At 37.1% G+C, this 19,424-nt stretch overlaps 1 protein-coding gene across 2 annotated transcripts; it reads right to left on the minus strand.

Annotated features, from left to right (window-relative positions):
- Positions 1–241: 241 nt before the first annotated feature.
- LOC141900903 (hexokinase-like) lies at positions 242–19,368 on the minus strand. Of its 2 annotated transcripts, none has more exons than XM_074787980.1 (11): positions 19,179–19,368; positions 11,425–11,587; positions 10,302–10,441; positions 7,890–8,105; positions 7,362–7,461; positions 7,191–7,270; positions 6,458–6,570; positions 5,910–6,065; positions 4,916–5,055; positions 4,245–4,381; positions 242–4,137 (listed from the first exon to the last, which is right to left on the minus strand). In XM_074787980.1, the coding sequence occupies exons 1-11, from the start codon at positions 19,275–19,277 to the stop codon at positions 4,042–4,044; spliced, it is 1,440 nt and encodes a 479-aa protein (XP_074644081.1). In that variant the 5' UTR covers positions 19,278–19,368; the 3' UTR covers positions 242–4,041. The 2 variants fall into 2 exon arrangements, with proteins under 2 accessions (XP_074644081.1, XP_074644082.1); XM_074787981.1 differs by lacking the exon at positions 19,179–19,368 and adding an exon at positions 16,025–16,476.
- Positions 19,369–19,424: the final 56 nt, after the last annotated feature.

The raw sequence follows: 19,424 nt of genomic DNA on the forward strand, positions 1-19,424 counted from the left end.
AAATTGGGAGCTCCAGTTGGGTCAAAACCCACAGAACATTTTCACCTTGGATTCTTCATATTTAGATATCTTGTCACATATCAGTTTTTTCAGGAATGAATAGCAACAAAGCATCAAGAGTTTCCACTCTGGTTCCTTCCACGCACATTCTTCTTAAAACGCCCCACACAACTCCAATCGTGAATACATGTAAATCCAATACAACCATGACAAGAAATGATTTTTCAATAATTTACAGATTTATTTTTCTAAACATTATTTACAAGAGAAGTCTGTTAAACAGTATGATAGACCAGTCAACCTAGAAAATTGAAAGGGATGAATTCTGCACAATTTGGAGCATCCAAAATGCCCATGTGACATTTCTTCCAACATTTTTCTTTATTTCCAGAGAATTAAATCATTTTTAGGGAACAAATGAAGCCTAAGCTTCAAATTCTACAGCTAACATGATCAACTGCCTTTGTTATTTTTGTATTCATCTTTTTATATATTCTTTTCAAATGGATTGACCATGGATTTGATTTCGCCATAATTTTCCTAAATCAATGAATATCACCGAATTTCTACTGAATTTCAAAATCTTAAACTTTTAAAGAATTTAATTTTGAAATTTTTCAAACTTTCAAGAACATTTTTTCGAGTTACAAAAAATAAAATCTAAGAATGTATTTACAAACTTTAACAACGGAAGGGGTACCCGATAGTTTATAAGAGCATATGTACAGTATTTACATAGTTTCATATTCTTTGTAACAGTACAGCCTCATCTACATATGGTTAATGTAATGTTTAACAAGCATTTTGAGTTGTAGAACTTAACGCTATTTTCAGTTCAGGTGCGACGTGTTAAAGTGATTCATTCATTAACTGAACAACATAGTTTTCAGTTTTAGCAAAACTTATCAATAATTGATGAGTTTTAAAATGCCTGGAGCCAGTGTTACCCACTTCAACCCTGGTTCCATAAATGTGATAAAAACTCGACTCTGCATAAGAATTTGTTCAAGTCAAATTTTCCCGACAATTGTGGAACATTTTTATGCATTGCAAAAACCAAGCGAATCTGACAGCATCGGCCTAGACAACTGGCCCTCATTAAGAAGACAGCAAACCCATTCAATTCTCTCTAATGTAGATGAGGCTTCAATGTTGTCCCTGAACCTAATACTTATATTAACTATACTTTCAAAGCTACGGATGTCATTATCATAGACACATGTTTTGTATTTGTTTAAAGCCAACTGCCCAAATATATATATTACTATAGATTTCATTGAAAACCTTAGAACGAAAAATGAAACGCAACTGGTTGAACTAAGCAAAATATTCGAAATTCGAAATAAGTTTCTCAATTCAAGGTTTGAGATGTGAGATTGAATCTGTTTCATACGAACAGCTAGTTGGTGAATTTGGAGAAATAATCAAAAATCAATTTGGCTAACACATGGCTATTGATTATATAGAGGTTGTACTGTATAGTATTGTAGTACTTGTATAGACCTAACCAGCACTCCTAACAAGTATTTAGTATCATAGTAACTTTTTCTAATGTGTTGCTCTATACCATAATCAACATACGCACTAATACCAAAGACAAATTTTCACATGGGTCGGATAATAGAAACAAAATATATATCATCTTCATTAAAAGAAATGGGATCGGAAATATATGAAAACGGTTCATAATCAATGAAATTACAATTCCAAGTCCTCTTGTATTCATTCCTGTACAATCATGCTAAGCACGGACATTATGTTTGAAAAATTGACTCCTTTTCTTAAAACCTAATTGAGATGGCCTGATTCTTCTACAGCATATTGAAGTTAATATCAACTTGGATTTAACGATCTAGCAAATACAATACCGGAAATTTGTCAATTCCATACAAGAAATGATTGGTAAATTATAAGAGTGGATGTTCTGGTCAATTGGAACATGCTGTAACAAGCTCCCTATGTACTACTAATGTATTCATAACTCAAAAAATATCCAAATTCGCGTGCGTCTGTCATTGTTTTAAGTATATACAACCTTAATATCATCATGTAGATGATATATATCACAAACCCTTCTAGGGTATCTCTATATAATTTTATCACACTGTTTGGCTTGTCACTGTTTAACAACACTAAAACAGTAAAACCAGCTTAATCCAGATCGTTTGGGCTGATGAAATAATCCAATTGCAAATAGCCTACCATCTAGATTAGATAAAATATGTAGTCAAAACTGATCGAGTTTAAGCAGGCTTTACTAACAATTGGACTGGGATTTAATCCTATTCATTATGGTACAATTTGCATTCACAAAGGGAATACTTCATAAATTACCTAAGAATAAGAATACTACTTCCTAAAAAAACAAGTAGTAGTAGTGAAAATAAGATATCATCAGATGAACACTGAACAGGATAGACACAATTCACTGACCAATGTCATGGTTTGATAGCACATATCGTATGCGTTGCATAGAACATCACATTATTTGTCTCATATGTGAACAAATCAGAGCTTCTTTCCGAAGAAAGCATGTGCATTTGACCGGTTGAGGAGAACTTTTCAACAGTCAATATGATCCAGGTAGGATCGAAACTAGAAAACCGAATCTTGGTCAAATATAGAAGCTAAAAATTTTGTCTTAAATCGTAGAAGGAAAGGAAAAAGGAACTACTGGTATCGACCGGGTGTTATCGATGCGAAGTAGGGCTGACGAGTGTCTTTCGTTTCAGCGAAATCTAATTTCCTTGAATTCGTACAAAGCCGCTGTATGCTGTTGTAAGAAGAGTTGTTTCAATAACAATCTAAACAGCTGTCGATAATATCAATTATTCTACAGTTCATAAACAAAGTATTGAAAGCGCTTGGCTACATTGATTTTTATCAATTCTGTTATTTTGGTTACTGATAATAGAGAATGTAGCAAATTCAATGAGAGGGGTTTAACTGGCGTTTGTGGTTTATAGATGTTCACAACCAAGACCCACAGTTGAATTCTTCAGTTCGAGTGAACTCTTCGAGTTTAAGTCCCGGTGAGTTATTCGAGTCTGATTTCAACATGGATTTAGGTGATTGAGGTCGAATCAATATAGCATACCGGTAGGCAAAATGGCAGCAGACATACCTGCAAAAACCTGTAAACTATAAAATAAAACCAAACATTGCATTGCTTAGTATATGTGCTGCCTAGACACAAAATTGTACACAAAACATGCCTTACTCATAGGATACTCCATTCCGAATGTAGTAGTGGGTCAAGATTCACGAAAATATACAAGCTTCAAGGGGCTGACTGATCTTCGGCTGTTGGAACTAAGATGATCTCAAATCTGAGCTATGAGTGTGAAACTGGGCCCTGACGATTATTGAAAACTTCTTCATGAATCTAGACCCAGACATTAAAGCAGGTGAGTTATCAAAAAACCAGCCCTTCGAATAATCGAATGAACGGAGATTCAGACTGGTTAAATTTTCTGTATCTAAATATATATATATACAGCCCTAAACAACCACATGAGATTGACAGTATTCATTATCAGTATATATATATACCATAGCACACGACCCAAGATGAATATGTTACAGATGAAATCACTATCACTCGTATTAATCTGTATTAAAACACTGATGACCCCCGTCCAGGTTGAAAACTTGGGTAAATTATACGGAAAATATCAATATTGCCAACAATGACAAATTATGCGAATTTTTGACACGCCAGGAATACTATAAATTTTTTGTTGGACTTTCAACGAAGCTCAGCCCAGAAACAGTGACTCATACTAATCAATAAATCATACACACATCGACGAAATGAGGAATTAAGAGATGGTATCACTAGTGCGGGCGAAACGCGATTTTACTGAGCATTTCGAGATGTAGAGTTTTTTTTTTCCGCCGAACAACACGAAAGCCACAATCGGCGTGGCTCTCCATTCTAGTATCGCGATATGCAGAAAGTTTGTTTCCTTAACGACCAGAAGCGATGATTACAGGATCGGGATGTGAAGAGATTGATTTATTCTCGTAGTTCTAGATCTTTTATGTGGAGAGTTGTTGCATTTTCATCCTGTACGCCACGGCTGCGACCAACGCTGCTCCTTTTCCGCTTCCGTCTGTAGACAATTCTAGCTTAAACTGGAAAATATGAATCAGAAACTTATACAGTGAGTACACTTCACGTTTTCTGGATAGGTCTATATTATAGCATACAGAATTACACGTATGTTGTCAATATAGCTTACCTTGATGCCAGGGTTGATGAGCTCTTCAATTTTTTCCATCATGAGATCACGGAATTTTGGATGGAACCTGTATAAGGAGCCGTCGATAGCTACGGTAATTTCTGGAGAGTTTATACGGTTAATGATGGCAGCAATACCTGCAATACAAATCAAAGTCAATCAATAAACGCCAACGTTGGAAGTTAAGTACATTTGTATAGCGAGGTGAAATTGGAACCATATGAAAGCCTTAAGAAATTCAAAATTTTTCAATGATCCGCCACTGGGTGAACATCGTGTAATAGCCTACTATTTGTTAAGCCACTATTTGGGTGGGGCAGAAAAAACCTTTTCACAATTCTTAAAATATGTACCAGTACCTATACTATAGTTGTGATCAAACCAAGGCGATTTGGGCCATGCCAACCGTGTGAATGGTTGTTCCAGGCCAATTTGGCAAAAATACTGGTGTGATCACGACTTATATAGAATAATATTATGACTAAACAAACAATTTCATTTCAAAATCAACACAAAACAAATTCTATTAACATAACTGTGCAGGCTCATAATTGAGTATAATTCGTGTGTATAAAAATGTTTTTCTCTAAATGTGGACAATGAAAACCTCGAATGCCTCATTTCTCAGTTAAATCTTCTAAAATGTTGTGTAATGCGTGATGAAATCTTACCGGCTGATGAGAGGTAAGCAGCTCTTGCTGATACTAGAGAACATACATATTGAACCGTGCGACAATCGGCGGCGTCGATATCATCGTAACCCAACTCTCTGAATATGTTCTTCGTAATCTTATAGCGTCCGTCGACATCGCTGGAAAAATCAGACAAAATCTCTTCAGTTATCATCATTACAAGCTATCAAATTTTGAATTGACAAAAAAACTCTAAAAAATACTGATATTGCTGTTTGATGAACCCTAATGACAGGCAATTACATCAACACGGTCTATTAAATATACTATATAATCTGAAGACTTGTGTTAACCTAGTATCAGAGTTTAAGTGAAGACTGGTAGCACTGTGTAGGTTAATTGATTTTATTTCAAATTTAAGAGCTTTTACTTCTAGTGTATAGTTACTTCATTAGGCAAAGTCACGGGTGAAACAACAGTATTATTAATAGGGCGAGTGGCATTATTTAAAGAATGCGAAGCTCGCAACTTCAAATAAGATCAGTTAACCTACAAAGTACTACCGGTCCTTTCATGTTTAATTGAATAATCAGGAGAATTTTTAGTTATTAAACCGAAACAAACACTTAAGAACAGATTGCAATGGTTGTAAGGTCAGTTATTACAATAGATGGCATCCGACACGTTTTCTTTGTAATTGAAAAAGGTGAAAATTTTTTGGCATACATTAATCTATATCAAATAAACAGCAAAATTAATGTTCTATTGACAAATCCGTGTTGGCAAAAAATTGTATTTTGTATTTTTGCAGTTTGTATTTTAACAGTCATAACCTTATCGAATAAGGTATACAGTATGATTCAATACAAATTTACTAGATGTGAGAAATACAGAACGATAAAACCTAATCGATAAGTTTGGTAAATAAATACAGTTGAATATTCTCTATTCACCCTAAAGCAATCAAGATTCTATATCGCATATCCATATAAGGCCTACCTGTAATATTGATCGTTGCTTGTAAGCAACTTACCTTTCAATTTCTGAAACGTATTTAGTATAGAATCTATCTCTTGTTGACAGTTCTAGAGTCAACTCGCCCTGCAGAAGGTTGTGTTCATCTATCAGATTTACAATAGCCCTTCGAGCTATTTCACCCATGTACATTCCCGATATCATCTTTTCGAAACTGTAACGAAGCAAAAAATGAATCATTTAATCTGATCAATTCCTCCTGGAGAACAAATTTTATATTTTCCCTTCCTTGAGGCAGTGTCACTTTGCTGAAATTCCACATATATCGCTCGTCGGTTCAGGCTGGTTGGAAGACTGTTCACATGAAGCGGAACCAAAATTTCAAATTATATACTTTGATTTGAGCAAAAAATTCACAAGACTATATCTGTACTTCGATTTCCGATTTCAAAATCAAACCCCCTGTCTCGCTCCTGGCAGGTGTAGTGGGTTTGTATGGGACACCGAATCAAAACAAATTAGAACAAATCTACCAATCAAATATATAACAGGGACAATCACGATTTTAAGATGAAAATTTACATATACAGGTGACAGATTACTTACACTTGTTTGCCCGGTCTGATTGATGATGAGTCGATATCTCGGTCAAATTTCGTACGCACAAAGTCGAGGGCGTCATTGTCGCCGAACGCTCCCCATTCGGTGTTGATAATCACCTGAAATATGCAGGAGAAAAACAACTCATGAAATATCATTACATCCTTTCAAGCCCCGGACCCAGGTTCTCGAAAAAGTTAAACTCTGCAATCAATTTAATTTGTTCGTTAATTCAGTTGTTGGTTTTTTGTGTGCAACTAGGCCCTCATAAATATGGTTTACTGGGGCAACTAATATGTTAATTTATTCAATATAAGCTGCGATCGTCCGGGTTAAACTGGCCCAGACCAGGCTAGTTATATTTGGCCTATGCCTAAGTAGAGTACATTCACATATAAATCACTCTCTTAGGTAAGTGAGCCGAGTCACTTGCAGAACCAGTTAGCATTCACTGAGAATAATTCAACCATTGCTAAAATTTGGCACAGGCCTGGCCCGACACTTTTGGCCCAATCAAATAGGGATGGCCTGTGTCCACCAGGCACTGACTCACTTTGCACCGATGCGGACAATGCCACCCAATCCTCAACTCTTTGTAGACATTTGTTCTGAGCCTTATTTGGCAAGAGCCAAAAACGCTTGTATGATTGCGCCAATAAAACTGAGTTAATGTAAATGCCTAGATATTGATTATTGAAGGTCGGTGATAAGTTGATGAATGAGAGATAGAATTATCTACCTGTTCGTGTACATCGGTTTCTCCATCCCACAATTCAACGCGGTCTAATTTTTCTACATAACACGCATTTGTACCAGTACCTGATGACATAGATACAAAATATATGCAACAAAGACCATTTTAGATTTTCGATTGAATACTGCGCACAATTTGAATTCCAGAAGCACAAACCTAAAATAAGCCCTATTTTGCAGTTCTGATCCTTGTGCGCGCAAGCCATCAAAGTTCCAACAGTGTCATTTATCACAGCCAAACACTCAACATCGATATCCTACAAAAATAGAGAAACATGCCTTTAAGATATCAAGGCCTATAACTAAATTTGTGACCGAAATTCTCTCATGGGACTCAAGGTTGCACAATTGGTGAAGAGCCTTAATTTTGCTGCAAAGGTTTTACCCTGTGTGTGGGGTTAATTTTCATTGAAATTAGTGCTAGAGGGGCAGTCTGAACACCCACTGCTGTTTCCACTTGAGCCGCGCTCGAATAGAATCTCCTTACTATGGAAAATCAAATTCAGCATCCTCACAAACGCTCAGATTGCATCTGGAGACAGTAAAATTTCAAAACCCCCGTCTATGATGCTGTGTGGTGCAGTACTCAGCAACTGAGGCCGAATCATTACCCCTGTGCTGAAGTTTTCAGCAAGCATGCAGTCAGCATATAGACTTTCTTTTCATAACTTCTGACTTTCTTTACCTTTCGTTTATCGATAGCCGCGTGTAACAATTTAACGATGTCTTCGTTCTCGACACCTTCGCATGAGAATCCTTTCGTCCACTTGACGAGCGTCGCCTTCGACAGGCCGTGCTGCTTACACGGGAAAGAGAATGTGAATCCGAGCGGCAGTTGCATGCCTTTCAAATTATTTTCCTCCATGAATCGTGCGATACAGTCGGCAATGTGATCGAATAACTACAAAATAAGATAGTAATAACATTTATAAAGCTTTGAAATTCCATGCAGTTCAAAAATGCTCCTCTGGAGTGTCTTAGTTGAAGCACAGAAAAGTAGTTTTGAGGTGAGACTTTAATTGGACGCTAAGGAAGTTACGTATCCACTAAGGGCCATATCCAAAAACAAGCCACTAGCAGAGCACCAGAGGTAATACTGGAAAAAATCCTGGTTTTTAAGGAGAGTACTGAGGAGCTGCTTTTCTACTTGAAACGATTACAACCATAGATTCATACAGGCAAGTACAAGTTTAGCTCGTTCTGACTGGACTTAGCTATTCAACATCATCATTTAAATCAAAAGTTGTTTGAGCCTGCATTGTGGAGAGTTGTGAGTGGAGACCTGAGTGGAACCAAATCTATACGGAAACGCTGTCAAAATTTTGATTAGAGTAAAACAAAGACTTGCTTCTATAATATCTAAAAAGACTTCAATTGATCACAAATTCCCTAAAATCGATTTCAAGTTTTTTTTTTAGATATTCAAACGTGAATGAACATCAAATCATTGGTTCCAGTTCCATTCAACGAAACCAAAATTCATAGAAATATTGCAAAATATTATTCTCACATCGCATGTTACTCGACACGTATGAATAATTAGGTGAATCTAGTAAATAAATGAATGAATCGCAGACAAACAATAAAGCTCATGATGTTTATCCTGTTTCTATATATAGCTTATCTAACTATATTTGTAAATATATTTCTACTGATTTTTCTATTTGCATACAATTCTTTTTTTTTCAATAGGGAATATATTTGACGAGCGTTGCTGGCGTACATGACGATTCCCACGCATTCGCTCTTGGTCTAGATATTGATTGAGCGGAGAGAGGGAGAGAACTCTAAGCCCGTATTACGCGCGCCAGTACAAGAGACTACGCAGGAAGTCAGCAGGCGGATGAAAAATACTGGCACTGTGCCATGATTTACTGCGTCAATGCTGTGACGTATGCAGAGGTGTGTTGCGGCTACGACCAATGAAATCAGCTGAAAGCAGACACACCAGTTACAGTATGGGGGACCATCACAGTAACTCAAGTGCCTCATGTAACTCATGAAATCAAGTGCCTCAATACCTGGCCCTTTTATTGTCATCGGACAAAAATTGGAAGTTCAGTGTCTCTACAGATCAGTCATTCCTGGATATAAGGAGCTATCAAGGAGAAAGTGTCAATTTTTGAGGAAGCATCTGCATTTCTTCCATATCCCAATTAGAGTAGACTCAGTACTGTTTTTTAAGCAAATTCTTATCCTTATACTACTAAATTTCGTCTCTAATTTGGTAAACACCAAATTGGATAAAAAGAATTCTGGTTACAACACTGTACTGATATGGCGTAGTATACTGTAAATTTTGAATTGCCTATTTTCCAAAAATTGGAGGAGTTTTAAAGGATTCTTGGGCATTTTGGTCAGATTAAAGGAGTTCGAATCACCTTCGAAAATGCATTTTCGGTTTAGAAGGAGTTTTTTAGGAATCAAGGAGTTCCATGGAGAAATAAAAGGATGGCTTGGATTGTTAAACTATTGATTCTGGTGCAAATATCGGTATAAGAATAGTATTGTGTATGAGATAAAATTCTAATCTAAGACCTCAATGAGTGAAAGAATTATCAGTGAATGAAAATCATCGCTACATGAATCACGTAATTATTATGAATGAAAGATAAGATGTTTACGTTATGATATTGAGTCAAGACTTTGATAACCAAAATAAAGATATCATTTCTATGAACAATTGACCTTCAATCCCCCTAAAAGTGTACATTATATAGCACCTGGAATCATGAAATTCGTAAAATCTTTGGTTGCCATTCCTTTTAATTCTTAAAAGAAATACAATGATTCAGCCAAAAATGAAAAGGTCTTGAGTAGAAGGTTTTGAGGAATGTCTTGGCTGGAATCAGCCACAGGCAAACTCTGGCTGAATTATTGTGGGATTTCTCTCATATATTCAATGCGTATCTTCTCGACTTATCCTCCTTAATTTGGTTACGTATTGCTTTCACAAAAAGTGGGTAGGCCTAATCTTTTTGATCAAGAGGGATCTGCTGCACTAACTTTGTCCTGACCTTACCGTGGTTACCTGATTTTCAAAAGGAAAATCAGGCCAATAACTTTTGAGATTATAGTCGTTCGATAAAATAGTTACCTTTTCGCCAACGCCCGTCTTGAGATCATCGGAGATAGAATATATACGACTCTTCATTTCAACCGATTTCCCGTGCAACACGATGAGCAAAACACGGAAATTGCTTCCTCCGAGGTCTAAAGCGAGGAAATTACCCTGTTCTGAAATGATGATAAAGCAGATTTTGAGACGAAGAACTTTTTTTGAAGCAAAATGAATAAGTCATAATAAATAATAGGTTCGTATTTTTCATTTCCGACGGAATGTAGGTTGATTTGCAAAACGAGCGATTTGTTTCGCCAACGATGCCAACAGCTTGATCGGCAGTTCAAATCAATGTCAGCTGGTGAACGGGTGAAGGTTTACGCAGAGTTCAAGCCGGGAAGTAAACAAACTCTCATAACATTGGCAGCTAAAATCAGTCGGGCAAGGACATATCGAAAAAGACCATGTAATCAGCCTAACCCTAGGGCACCACTTGACGACTTGAGACCATTGAAGCCACTTGTCAGGAGCAACTCAGACAGTTCTATTATTTTACTACTAGTCATAATATAAAAAGTACATGAGTCCTTTTTAATCCCAACTAGGCATATAGCCTCGATCACATGGAGATGATTTGGGTCAGGCCAAATTGGCACAGCTCAGGCCAGAGTCAAAACCACTTACTCACACTTCGGGACCAGAAGCAATCCACAATAATTCGACCCATGCTTAAATTTGGCTCGGGCCTGGTCCAGTTTTTTTTGGTCGGGCCCATTTGAGCAGTTGTTCCAGGCCTAATTCGGCCTGTCCCATAATGCTTGTGCGATTGCCATTTATATTCAGAGACTAAGGCGAAATAGTACATCCTGGCTTCAACATTCACTGAGATTGTGATCATTCATTCCCCTAGTGTGCTCAAGGCTAGATGAGGGAATCTGAACTAAATGCAAATGCCTTTGCAATGACACCAAAACTGAGGATGTGCTCAAATTGTTAAATAAATCTTTGCAAGGGGCCACATTGTGCGGGCTGCCCCCAGAAAATGTCCAGTTCCTTCTCTGAATAGGTAGGGGTTAGCTCTTTAGACTGCAGCCATCAAACGTTTTGCGCTCGAACTGCTAGATAAAGTTGGGCTAGCTCCTAGCTCTAGAACACTTACCAGTGCCGTCAGGCAGGTGATGTACATACGTAGGGAACATTTTGATGACCGCATCGGCGTTCGTTTCTTTGCCCAAACCTTTCGTCATTTCCTCATCGAGAACGCGCATAACACGTTCGTACGTTTCATCGGTCAACAACAGTTCCTTGGTCAGGTCGTCCAACTAAAACACAAACAGATAATATATAAAATATATGTTATACACCCCGAAGCACGAATATGTATCATAGGGTTTTTGAGCTGGCAACACACTCACAGTAGAGGTGGATCCAGGTCAACTTATGCGACTTGTACAAGTCATCAAATTTTTCAAGCACCCTTTTCAGGGACGGATCCAGGGGGGTTTCGGGGTTCGAGCTAAGAAAGTCCCCCATAATAGTGAGTGCCCTTATACAACGGAACCCCTTCGAGATAGGGATCTGGATCCATCCCTACTTTTTCATTTTGTCAACAAATCCACCCCTACTTTTTCATTTTGTCAACAAAGATAATTGGTGCCTTTCAGTGCGAGAGTACACTGACTTAGTATTGCATTTTGTGACATCAAAGTGCCTTTTTGAATAAGAATAACTTTTTGGAAGAGTCTCATTTTAACTTGTTGGATGTAGTGACAAAAATAATCCACAAGGGAACGAATTTTTACGAAAAATATGTCTGCATGCCACCATAGGGGTAGACTAATACGCAGTAGCCCAAAAGTCGAACATTCTATTCAGGCAAACTTCTCTTACTAAGTGATTAATCGGTTAACCGTCTGACTGACTGCAGACACAAGAACTGACTGAAGATATTTCTCTCAGCTATAGGTTCAACCGTAACGTTATACTTGTAAGCAGACAGAAAAATGAACGAAATAAGAAAAAAAAAGTAACAGATGAGCGAGTACTGAATGAAATAACTGATAACTTCGCAACGAAGGATAGATTTCACCCTGAAGCCTCCCTCCGCAAAATGAAAAATCCGTACCCGAATGGTACCCAAAGTGAGGTCTGCTGTGTCGAAATTGGTTCATGTGCGTGATTCTTCAGCGACAAGGTATGCGAGGAACTTGGCGCACCTCACAGTGCATTGGTCGCAAATGCACATCCGTTATTACACAAAAATTGATGATAATGACTAACATTCCATGAAACGCTCTGGGATTAATTGAATTGATAAAATCATAATTTTCCCCAGTGCATAACCCTCAATTTGCAATGGAGAAGTGATCGGAGTAATAGGAGCAATAGGAACGTCATCCTTTTCATTCAAATAAATGTGACAAGGATGACAACAAATCATGTGTGGGCTGCACATAGTACATATCTATATGATGCATACCCACTTTCCAGTCTTCCTGCCATGCATTTTTGGCTCATGTACAGTGGCTTGGCGGCCTATTACATATGCATATTGCATATGAACTTTGTCTACGCAATATTTGCTCTTCTATGTGGGCAGCTGTATGCCTATATTGAGGGGTAATAGGATTAGGGCCTATCCATCAGTAACTACGTAAAAGAGAATTTACTCTTTTTCTTCGCGCGGCTCATCGCATCTAGTGATAAAGCGACCTTTTCGTGAACTTGATAAACAAGGTTTGGACTGACCTTGAAGAGAGTTTATATAACCGGACGAAAGGAGTAAAAGTTTAGAATGTGAAATCGTTGTCAATAATAAGCTAAAACTTTGACCAGATATACAGACCAATACTGGCCAGTTCACGGGACTTTGATCAGGTCTTAGTCCTGAGCATTGTCTAATAAAACAGTATTCTCAATAAACCAATGTCACATCAAAACGATATGACCTAATCTATGAACGGTATTCGAAAAAGGCCCAATGAAAAATGCCGAATCAGCAAACGCATGATACCTAATTCCTTAAAAATGACCTTTATTCAGTTACTGTGCTATTTACTCACAATTCATTAAAATTGTATCCAATTCCATCAAATTTCATCCAATAGTGGAATGCTTAGTGCTAGGTGAAACAAATTTTTTTCATTAAATGTTTTTATAGAGATAGCGAAAATATATATGTTTCAAATGCAGTACTATAAGGACCAATAGCTTGGTGATCTTCAACCGTAATCAATACCTGGAATGCTTAGAAACAAAACATTTTTACTAGTCTTTCTCGAAATTGAGATAAATTTCACCGAAATTTCTAGAATTAGACCTTTATACATTTTCCGATTCGGTGTCGGCTGCTCGGACGGGGTAATAATCCAAAGCATATCAAATTTTCATTCTACGTCATCTTCGACTATATATCGACTATATATCGACTATATATCGTATATATCGTGAGATTATGATAATCTATTCGCGGAAGCGATCGATTTTCAGAATACAAAGTGCAAGATTTTTTTCAAACAATTCAATTATATACAGACGATGAAACACATGTGAATCGCGTATTGAAACAGCTGTCGCTATAGAACCAATACATCAGGCATAGAATGTCTCACTGACTATATACAGGCGATATGGAGCCTATACATATCAGAGATAGATAAAATTTGGATTTGCCATATGTTACCGATGACGATGAACTGCGATAAATATTCTTCAAATGTCTATTTTAAGCACAACCAACTGTTAAAACACTAATAATGAGTTTGCTAAATAATAATAAGAGCTGCTAAATAATACACATGATCAGTTGACCTAAAATTGCTGAATTGGCTTACATTCTCGGCCAATCTGACTGACTGTGTAATAATATTTTCACATAGCTCGTAATGAAAATTTCCGCAGAATCGGCCGAGTTTCTGGGAAAGTGTTTAAGCCGGGGAAATTCGTGACGGATGAAGGGAAAACGTCGTAAAATTCTTTTTAAAATCCAACTAATCTATTCTACGCACCGATGTGTTATTTTCACATAGTTATTCGTCAGAAGCATTTTCGTCAAATTCGAATTACCTGATCTTTGAGTAGAACCATTTTCAAGTTCGTAGTCGTACGTCGTGTATAAGCGATCGCTCGTATTCAAATGATACTGTATATTTCAAGACCTAATTACCAAAGCTGGACAAGTTTTCATTCAAACGACCCAACGAACCGTGATATTACACGACCGACCGTTAAACTTGGAACCCGTCCAGACAGAAAAAGGATCGCTTAATTCATAACTCGATAAGGAAAAAATACAACGTAGACCATATTCATTCATAACAAGGACTGCATCGAGTTTATAACAATCATAATGCATAATTCTATAGATTTATTGAAGTCCATCACGTTCAACCTTATATGTATATGGTTTCTCTACTGCGGCGATCAACCTTGGCATTTCTTTTAAAGCATTGTAACCAAAATGAAAACCGGTTCTAACCAGTATTTCCTTCATTGATCGCTCAACTCGGTGCTGCTGTAATAACAATACAGCAGCACATGTTATTGCGGAGGATGTGGCCGAGTTCCAGCTTTATCATTGGCTCACGTAACAACCGAACCCCCATCGCTCGGCTATATTTAACCAAACGTTGTTTACCGTTGGGGTTCAACTCTGATATTTACTCGCCGAAAAAAAAAACGGAAATCCAAACTCTACAGTGGCATAGAGAACTAAAACGCTTCAAGTTCTTAACCTTTGAATAATCACAAGACGTTTTGTTCTGTTATGAATTTCGTCTTAAAGAAGCGCGCGCTTTTTCTTCCAACTTTCTGAAATGTTTTGCGCGCAGTTACGAACACCCAAGGCCTTCACTATTTGTAAATATTGCCGATAACCTTTCGAAAAGTCTTAAATTAGCAGACAAAAATTTTATTTGAATTTTAAAGGTTTTTTGTTTGCGTGCTGTAATCTATTAAATGTTTTTTTCGATATAATTTTTTCCCAAAGATTTATGGCATTATCAAAATATCAAATATAGATGTTTGATTCAAAAAGTTACCTCGTAAAAGTTATTCGATACAATTCATCTCATTAAATAGAAAAATATCCGATTATTGGTTCCTACCTATTTCTAAATCAAATTCTCATATAGCTTAGGGGTCATTCATTTATCACGTAGGGGAGGGGGAGGGGTCAGTCAAATTGCGTACTGTAATGCTTAATCTATATGAAAAAATGGCCGATTTTGCGTACAGAGGGGGAGGGGGGGTTGAAAAATTCATTTTATGCGTGCGTAATAAATGAATGATCCCTTATGATTGAAAAAGGATGGATATTATCACTGTACACCCAGATTAGAAAAACCCTGTAAAAACATATAATCCTTATGTTTTCATAAGTACAACAAAAAATAGATTGCAATATAAATTCATTAGGCCTATATGGTATGAGTTAATTTAATAATTGAGTTCATTTGCTTAGAATTTGTTGATGCTTCGACAGTATCTATTTGACACAGCACAGGATGGTCTGATGGACGTATTGTGATTTTGAATACGTGCTATAAAATACATCATAAATGTTTGATTTTCTCCAATTCATACTCGAACAATGAGTAATTTAGTATAATATCATAGAACATGTATGTGTGGCCGCCATCAGCCAATCAGATTGTGAGAATGGAGGCACACCTTCGTGCGGGTATATTCATTCATTTATACGCGAACTTCACCGCGTTAAAACCTGAAATTGGAAAAAAATCTAAAAATCACGCGCGTACCTTTGTGAAATCGACATCCTTGTGGAATGTTTCGACGGTTTCGCAAGGCGGAATTTCGAGCAAGATCTTCATATCGAATCTCGTTTTTGTATTTCTAGTATAGACAAGGCGCTGCCGTTGTTGGTTGTATCCCTATAATGTATTCACACTAGTGCCACACGCGCGCGCGAACTCTACGATGGTTTGAAGGGGAGAACAGAGTCCGACGTCAGTTTTATACGCGGCAGCGCGCTGGTGGTAGTGACATGTAAACACAGACACCGATAGCTCGCAACTCCATCTGCTGGGTTAAGCGTGTAACAGGCAAATGTTTGCGGGGACCATTTCAAATTAATCTTATCTACAACTTATATTGATAATTTACGACGAGGCATGATCTTACGTGTACTGTGATTCACTGAATGTACACGGATATTAATTCGAAACATTATTCACAGGTTTCCCCATCCAATATAGAGACATCAAAAGAGTACATAGATAGTGTTAGAATTATATGAATGACAATGTAGGACAAATACACAATTAACACTATCACGGTTTACGAGGAAAAATTAGATCACCAATTAGTCCTGAAACATTGCTCACCAAGGCAGCTATCTACCACTTAAATTGTTAGTTATTTAAAAACTTCAAGTCTACATAACTTCTGTATATTATGACTATGAACTGCTAACTACTGGATCTTGAGTAAAAAAAGAAATTTAAACAAACCATGACCCAAAATACATAACTCAATCCATTAACAAATTTTCTCAAACATGAAATTTAAGGCTTTAACAGATAAAAATCAAGAAAAGTTTTATCTTTTATATTGCATAAATAAATCAATGCCATGTAAACTATCGCATATGGGTGACTGTACTGAAAACATGGTTTTATGATTCTTCGCCCGAGTTAAAAAAAGAAGTTTTTCTGAGTAAACTCACTGTGAATGAAAATCTAGTGATGTTTACCTCTACATTAGCATAGCACAGCTACGTGAATAGCATAAATAGCTAAATACATCAATAACTTATGAATGAAATATACAAAAAAGAACCAATTATTTGTAACCAAATTAATGTTGATCTGAGCAGGGAGGTGGGAGTGAACTCATCTCCCTAATCGAGTGAGGAGCTTTTACAGAAACTATCTGTTACACTGATATAAACCAGCCAGACACCAATAGGCCCTACCAGGCCTATGATGATGATGATGATGATAACATATGACATTAGCCTGTTTTAAATCCATATCATCCAAAAAACTAAAGTTAAGTCCAATGGTTCCTAAAATGTAATTATCCCTTAGTTGTTTCATCATACGGACTCTAGTTTGTAGTCAAGTTTAACCACGGACAAGTCCATGGTTTAACCTAGGCGTAGTTCATTTCCGATTTTTAACCTATAAGTCGAAGAACTATAGAACTAACCCTATGGAACTAGATCACGAGCGTCCAAACCAGATTTAAAATTGGCTGCATATCCGTTCAGAAAGACATAGCCTCGATGTTCCTCCAGACCGAGAACCCTAAAAATCACTTACCTCAAAAGACATTATGAACAAAAACCAAAGCCACGAATTGAAAAATATAATAAACCAACATGTATCAATCAACAGACGACAGTAAATTTGGTCTGATCGTCAACATGCTTTTATAGCAGGCACTGCCAATTCTAGTCAAAATACTATCAAATTCAGAAAGAAACGCAAAAAACAATGTGTTGAGCAATTACGTGGTGTTGATCCTAGACTACCATTTTTCATTGCTGAAGATATCAAAAAACACTTAAAGCAATCTGAGCCTTGTGGAGGTGTTCAAACTAGCCTACATCTTCAACCTGGCTTACAAATGGAGTTCGGCTACCACATCCCATTACTGGATACATCCTATTTATCTCTAAGTATATAAATGAGTAATGGGAATCCCACAATAATTCCTGAAGATGACTTTTAGAATATAGCCTAGTCGAAACGTTGAATAAACTACTAGCTCCAAGGAAACATTCTCAGACTTATTATTATTATCCGATATTATTGTGGGATTCTCTCTATATTATCGTAACAACATGGAAAAGTGTCTTATCAATGATCCACCTCCTTCATAAAGCCCATTTCATTGAACATAAAAACAAAGATACTACATAAATATCTAAATAAGCTAAAAAAGATGCCAAAATTCGCAGTAATCTTTATCATTTGGATTATTTTCTAAATCCTGATATTAGATAACAAAACATGTCAATTACCCAGTAATAGCAGGCACTAACTGTAGATTAGGTCACGGCCTTGAGCTTTTCAGCACTAAATCAGATAATAGTTTTGTAAGTTCAGAAGTCAAGGGGTCGCTATCTGTTTATTTGAAGTATTCATAAATACTAAAATTACTCGCAGTGCATTTAGGCATGACTCAAGGCTCATAGCAAAAAATCATGATTTCTTCTTAAGATTTTCTTAGGATTTTTTACATTCATCTCCTTCACATTAAATCTGCCATCAGTTTGTCAAGGCTACCATGAAATCAATCCAATATATAAGAATATAGGCTAGTGAGTGCACTGAGTAGTTCACTGTAAACAAATGTCATCAGGGATAGAGAGAATGGTAGTAAACTGTATGTTTTATTGCGTTTCTGGGAAATGGTTTATTACCTCATAGCTTCGCTCTCTATCCTCTTACTAATAGTATCAGGCCTGCATGTACATAGAGATAGGCAATTTCACACAGAATATATGAAAAGGCAAAGGTCTCAAAGAGATGCCTAGGCCACACAACGATATGAACAGACTGCAGCCCATTGATAGAACCGGACTCAGTACTGGGTAAAAAAATGTGCTTTGAACTTCCACCTGTGAAGATTTTCATTAAGCCTATGGTCAGCTGGTATATATTATAATTTTATTATAAATAGCCCACAAAATAAGCTGAATAGATCCCGAAAACCAGTATAGGCCGTCCAATGCAGCAAGATTTTTTGGCAATCCTTCATCTGAAAATTGTTTTCGCCAAGTCTCTTTTGGAACGACACTTGGAAATTGCTTTGAGCTTCTCTGGACACGAGATCATCCGAGTTGTTGTCATGAAATACTACAATCCATTCATTGACCTTCATCCAAGATCAATTCTTTCTCGCTGAAACATTTTTTACATCGTCCAGAATCCAATCACTTTTTACCTTTTCTTGCTGCGATGCTTTTCGTTTAAATACCCTGTCCCTGCGTCTCGTCGTCGGTTCCTCTTTGAGGACGGGTAGTTCTTGAAATGAGAGCGGCATAGTTGTCACGATATTCCACAATATATCCTAATAATCGAGTGCTGAGGAAAGAGATGAAGCGTTAGCTCTTCGCGATAGCGCTGTAGTATAGAATGACGGGCCGCATCGGCGCGATTTCAAACCATACCGTACAGTGGCGTCACCATT

This window comes from Tubulanus polymorphus, chromosome 2 (genome assembly GCF_964204645.1).
Source record: "Tubulanus polymorphus chromosome 2, tnTubPoly1.2, whole genome shotgun sequence".
Classification (NCBI taxonomy): domain Eukaryota; kingdom Metazoa; phylum Nemertea; class Palaeonemertea; order Tubulaniformes; family Tubulanidae; genus Tubulanus; species Tubulanus polymorphus.

What these genes read in the sequence shown, in the direction of transcription:
- LOC141900903 (XM_074787980.1), bottom strand. Translation starts at nt 19,277, where the DNA reads ATGCCGCTCTCATTTCAAGAACTACCCGTCCTCAAAGAGGAACCGACG. An exon ending in AAGCATCGCAGCAAGAAAAG is followed by an intron (nt 11,588 to 19,178) that starts GTAAAAAGTGAT and finishes TTTGTGTTTTAG; the next exon opens with TTGGACGACCTGACCAAGGA. An exon ending in ATCAGACCGGGCAAACAAGT is followed by an intron (nt 6,066 to 6,457) that starts GTAAGTAATCTG and finishes GCTTCGTTACAG; the next exon opens with TTTCGAAAAGATGATATCGG.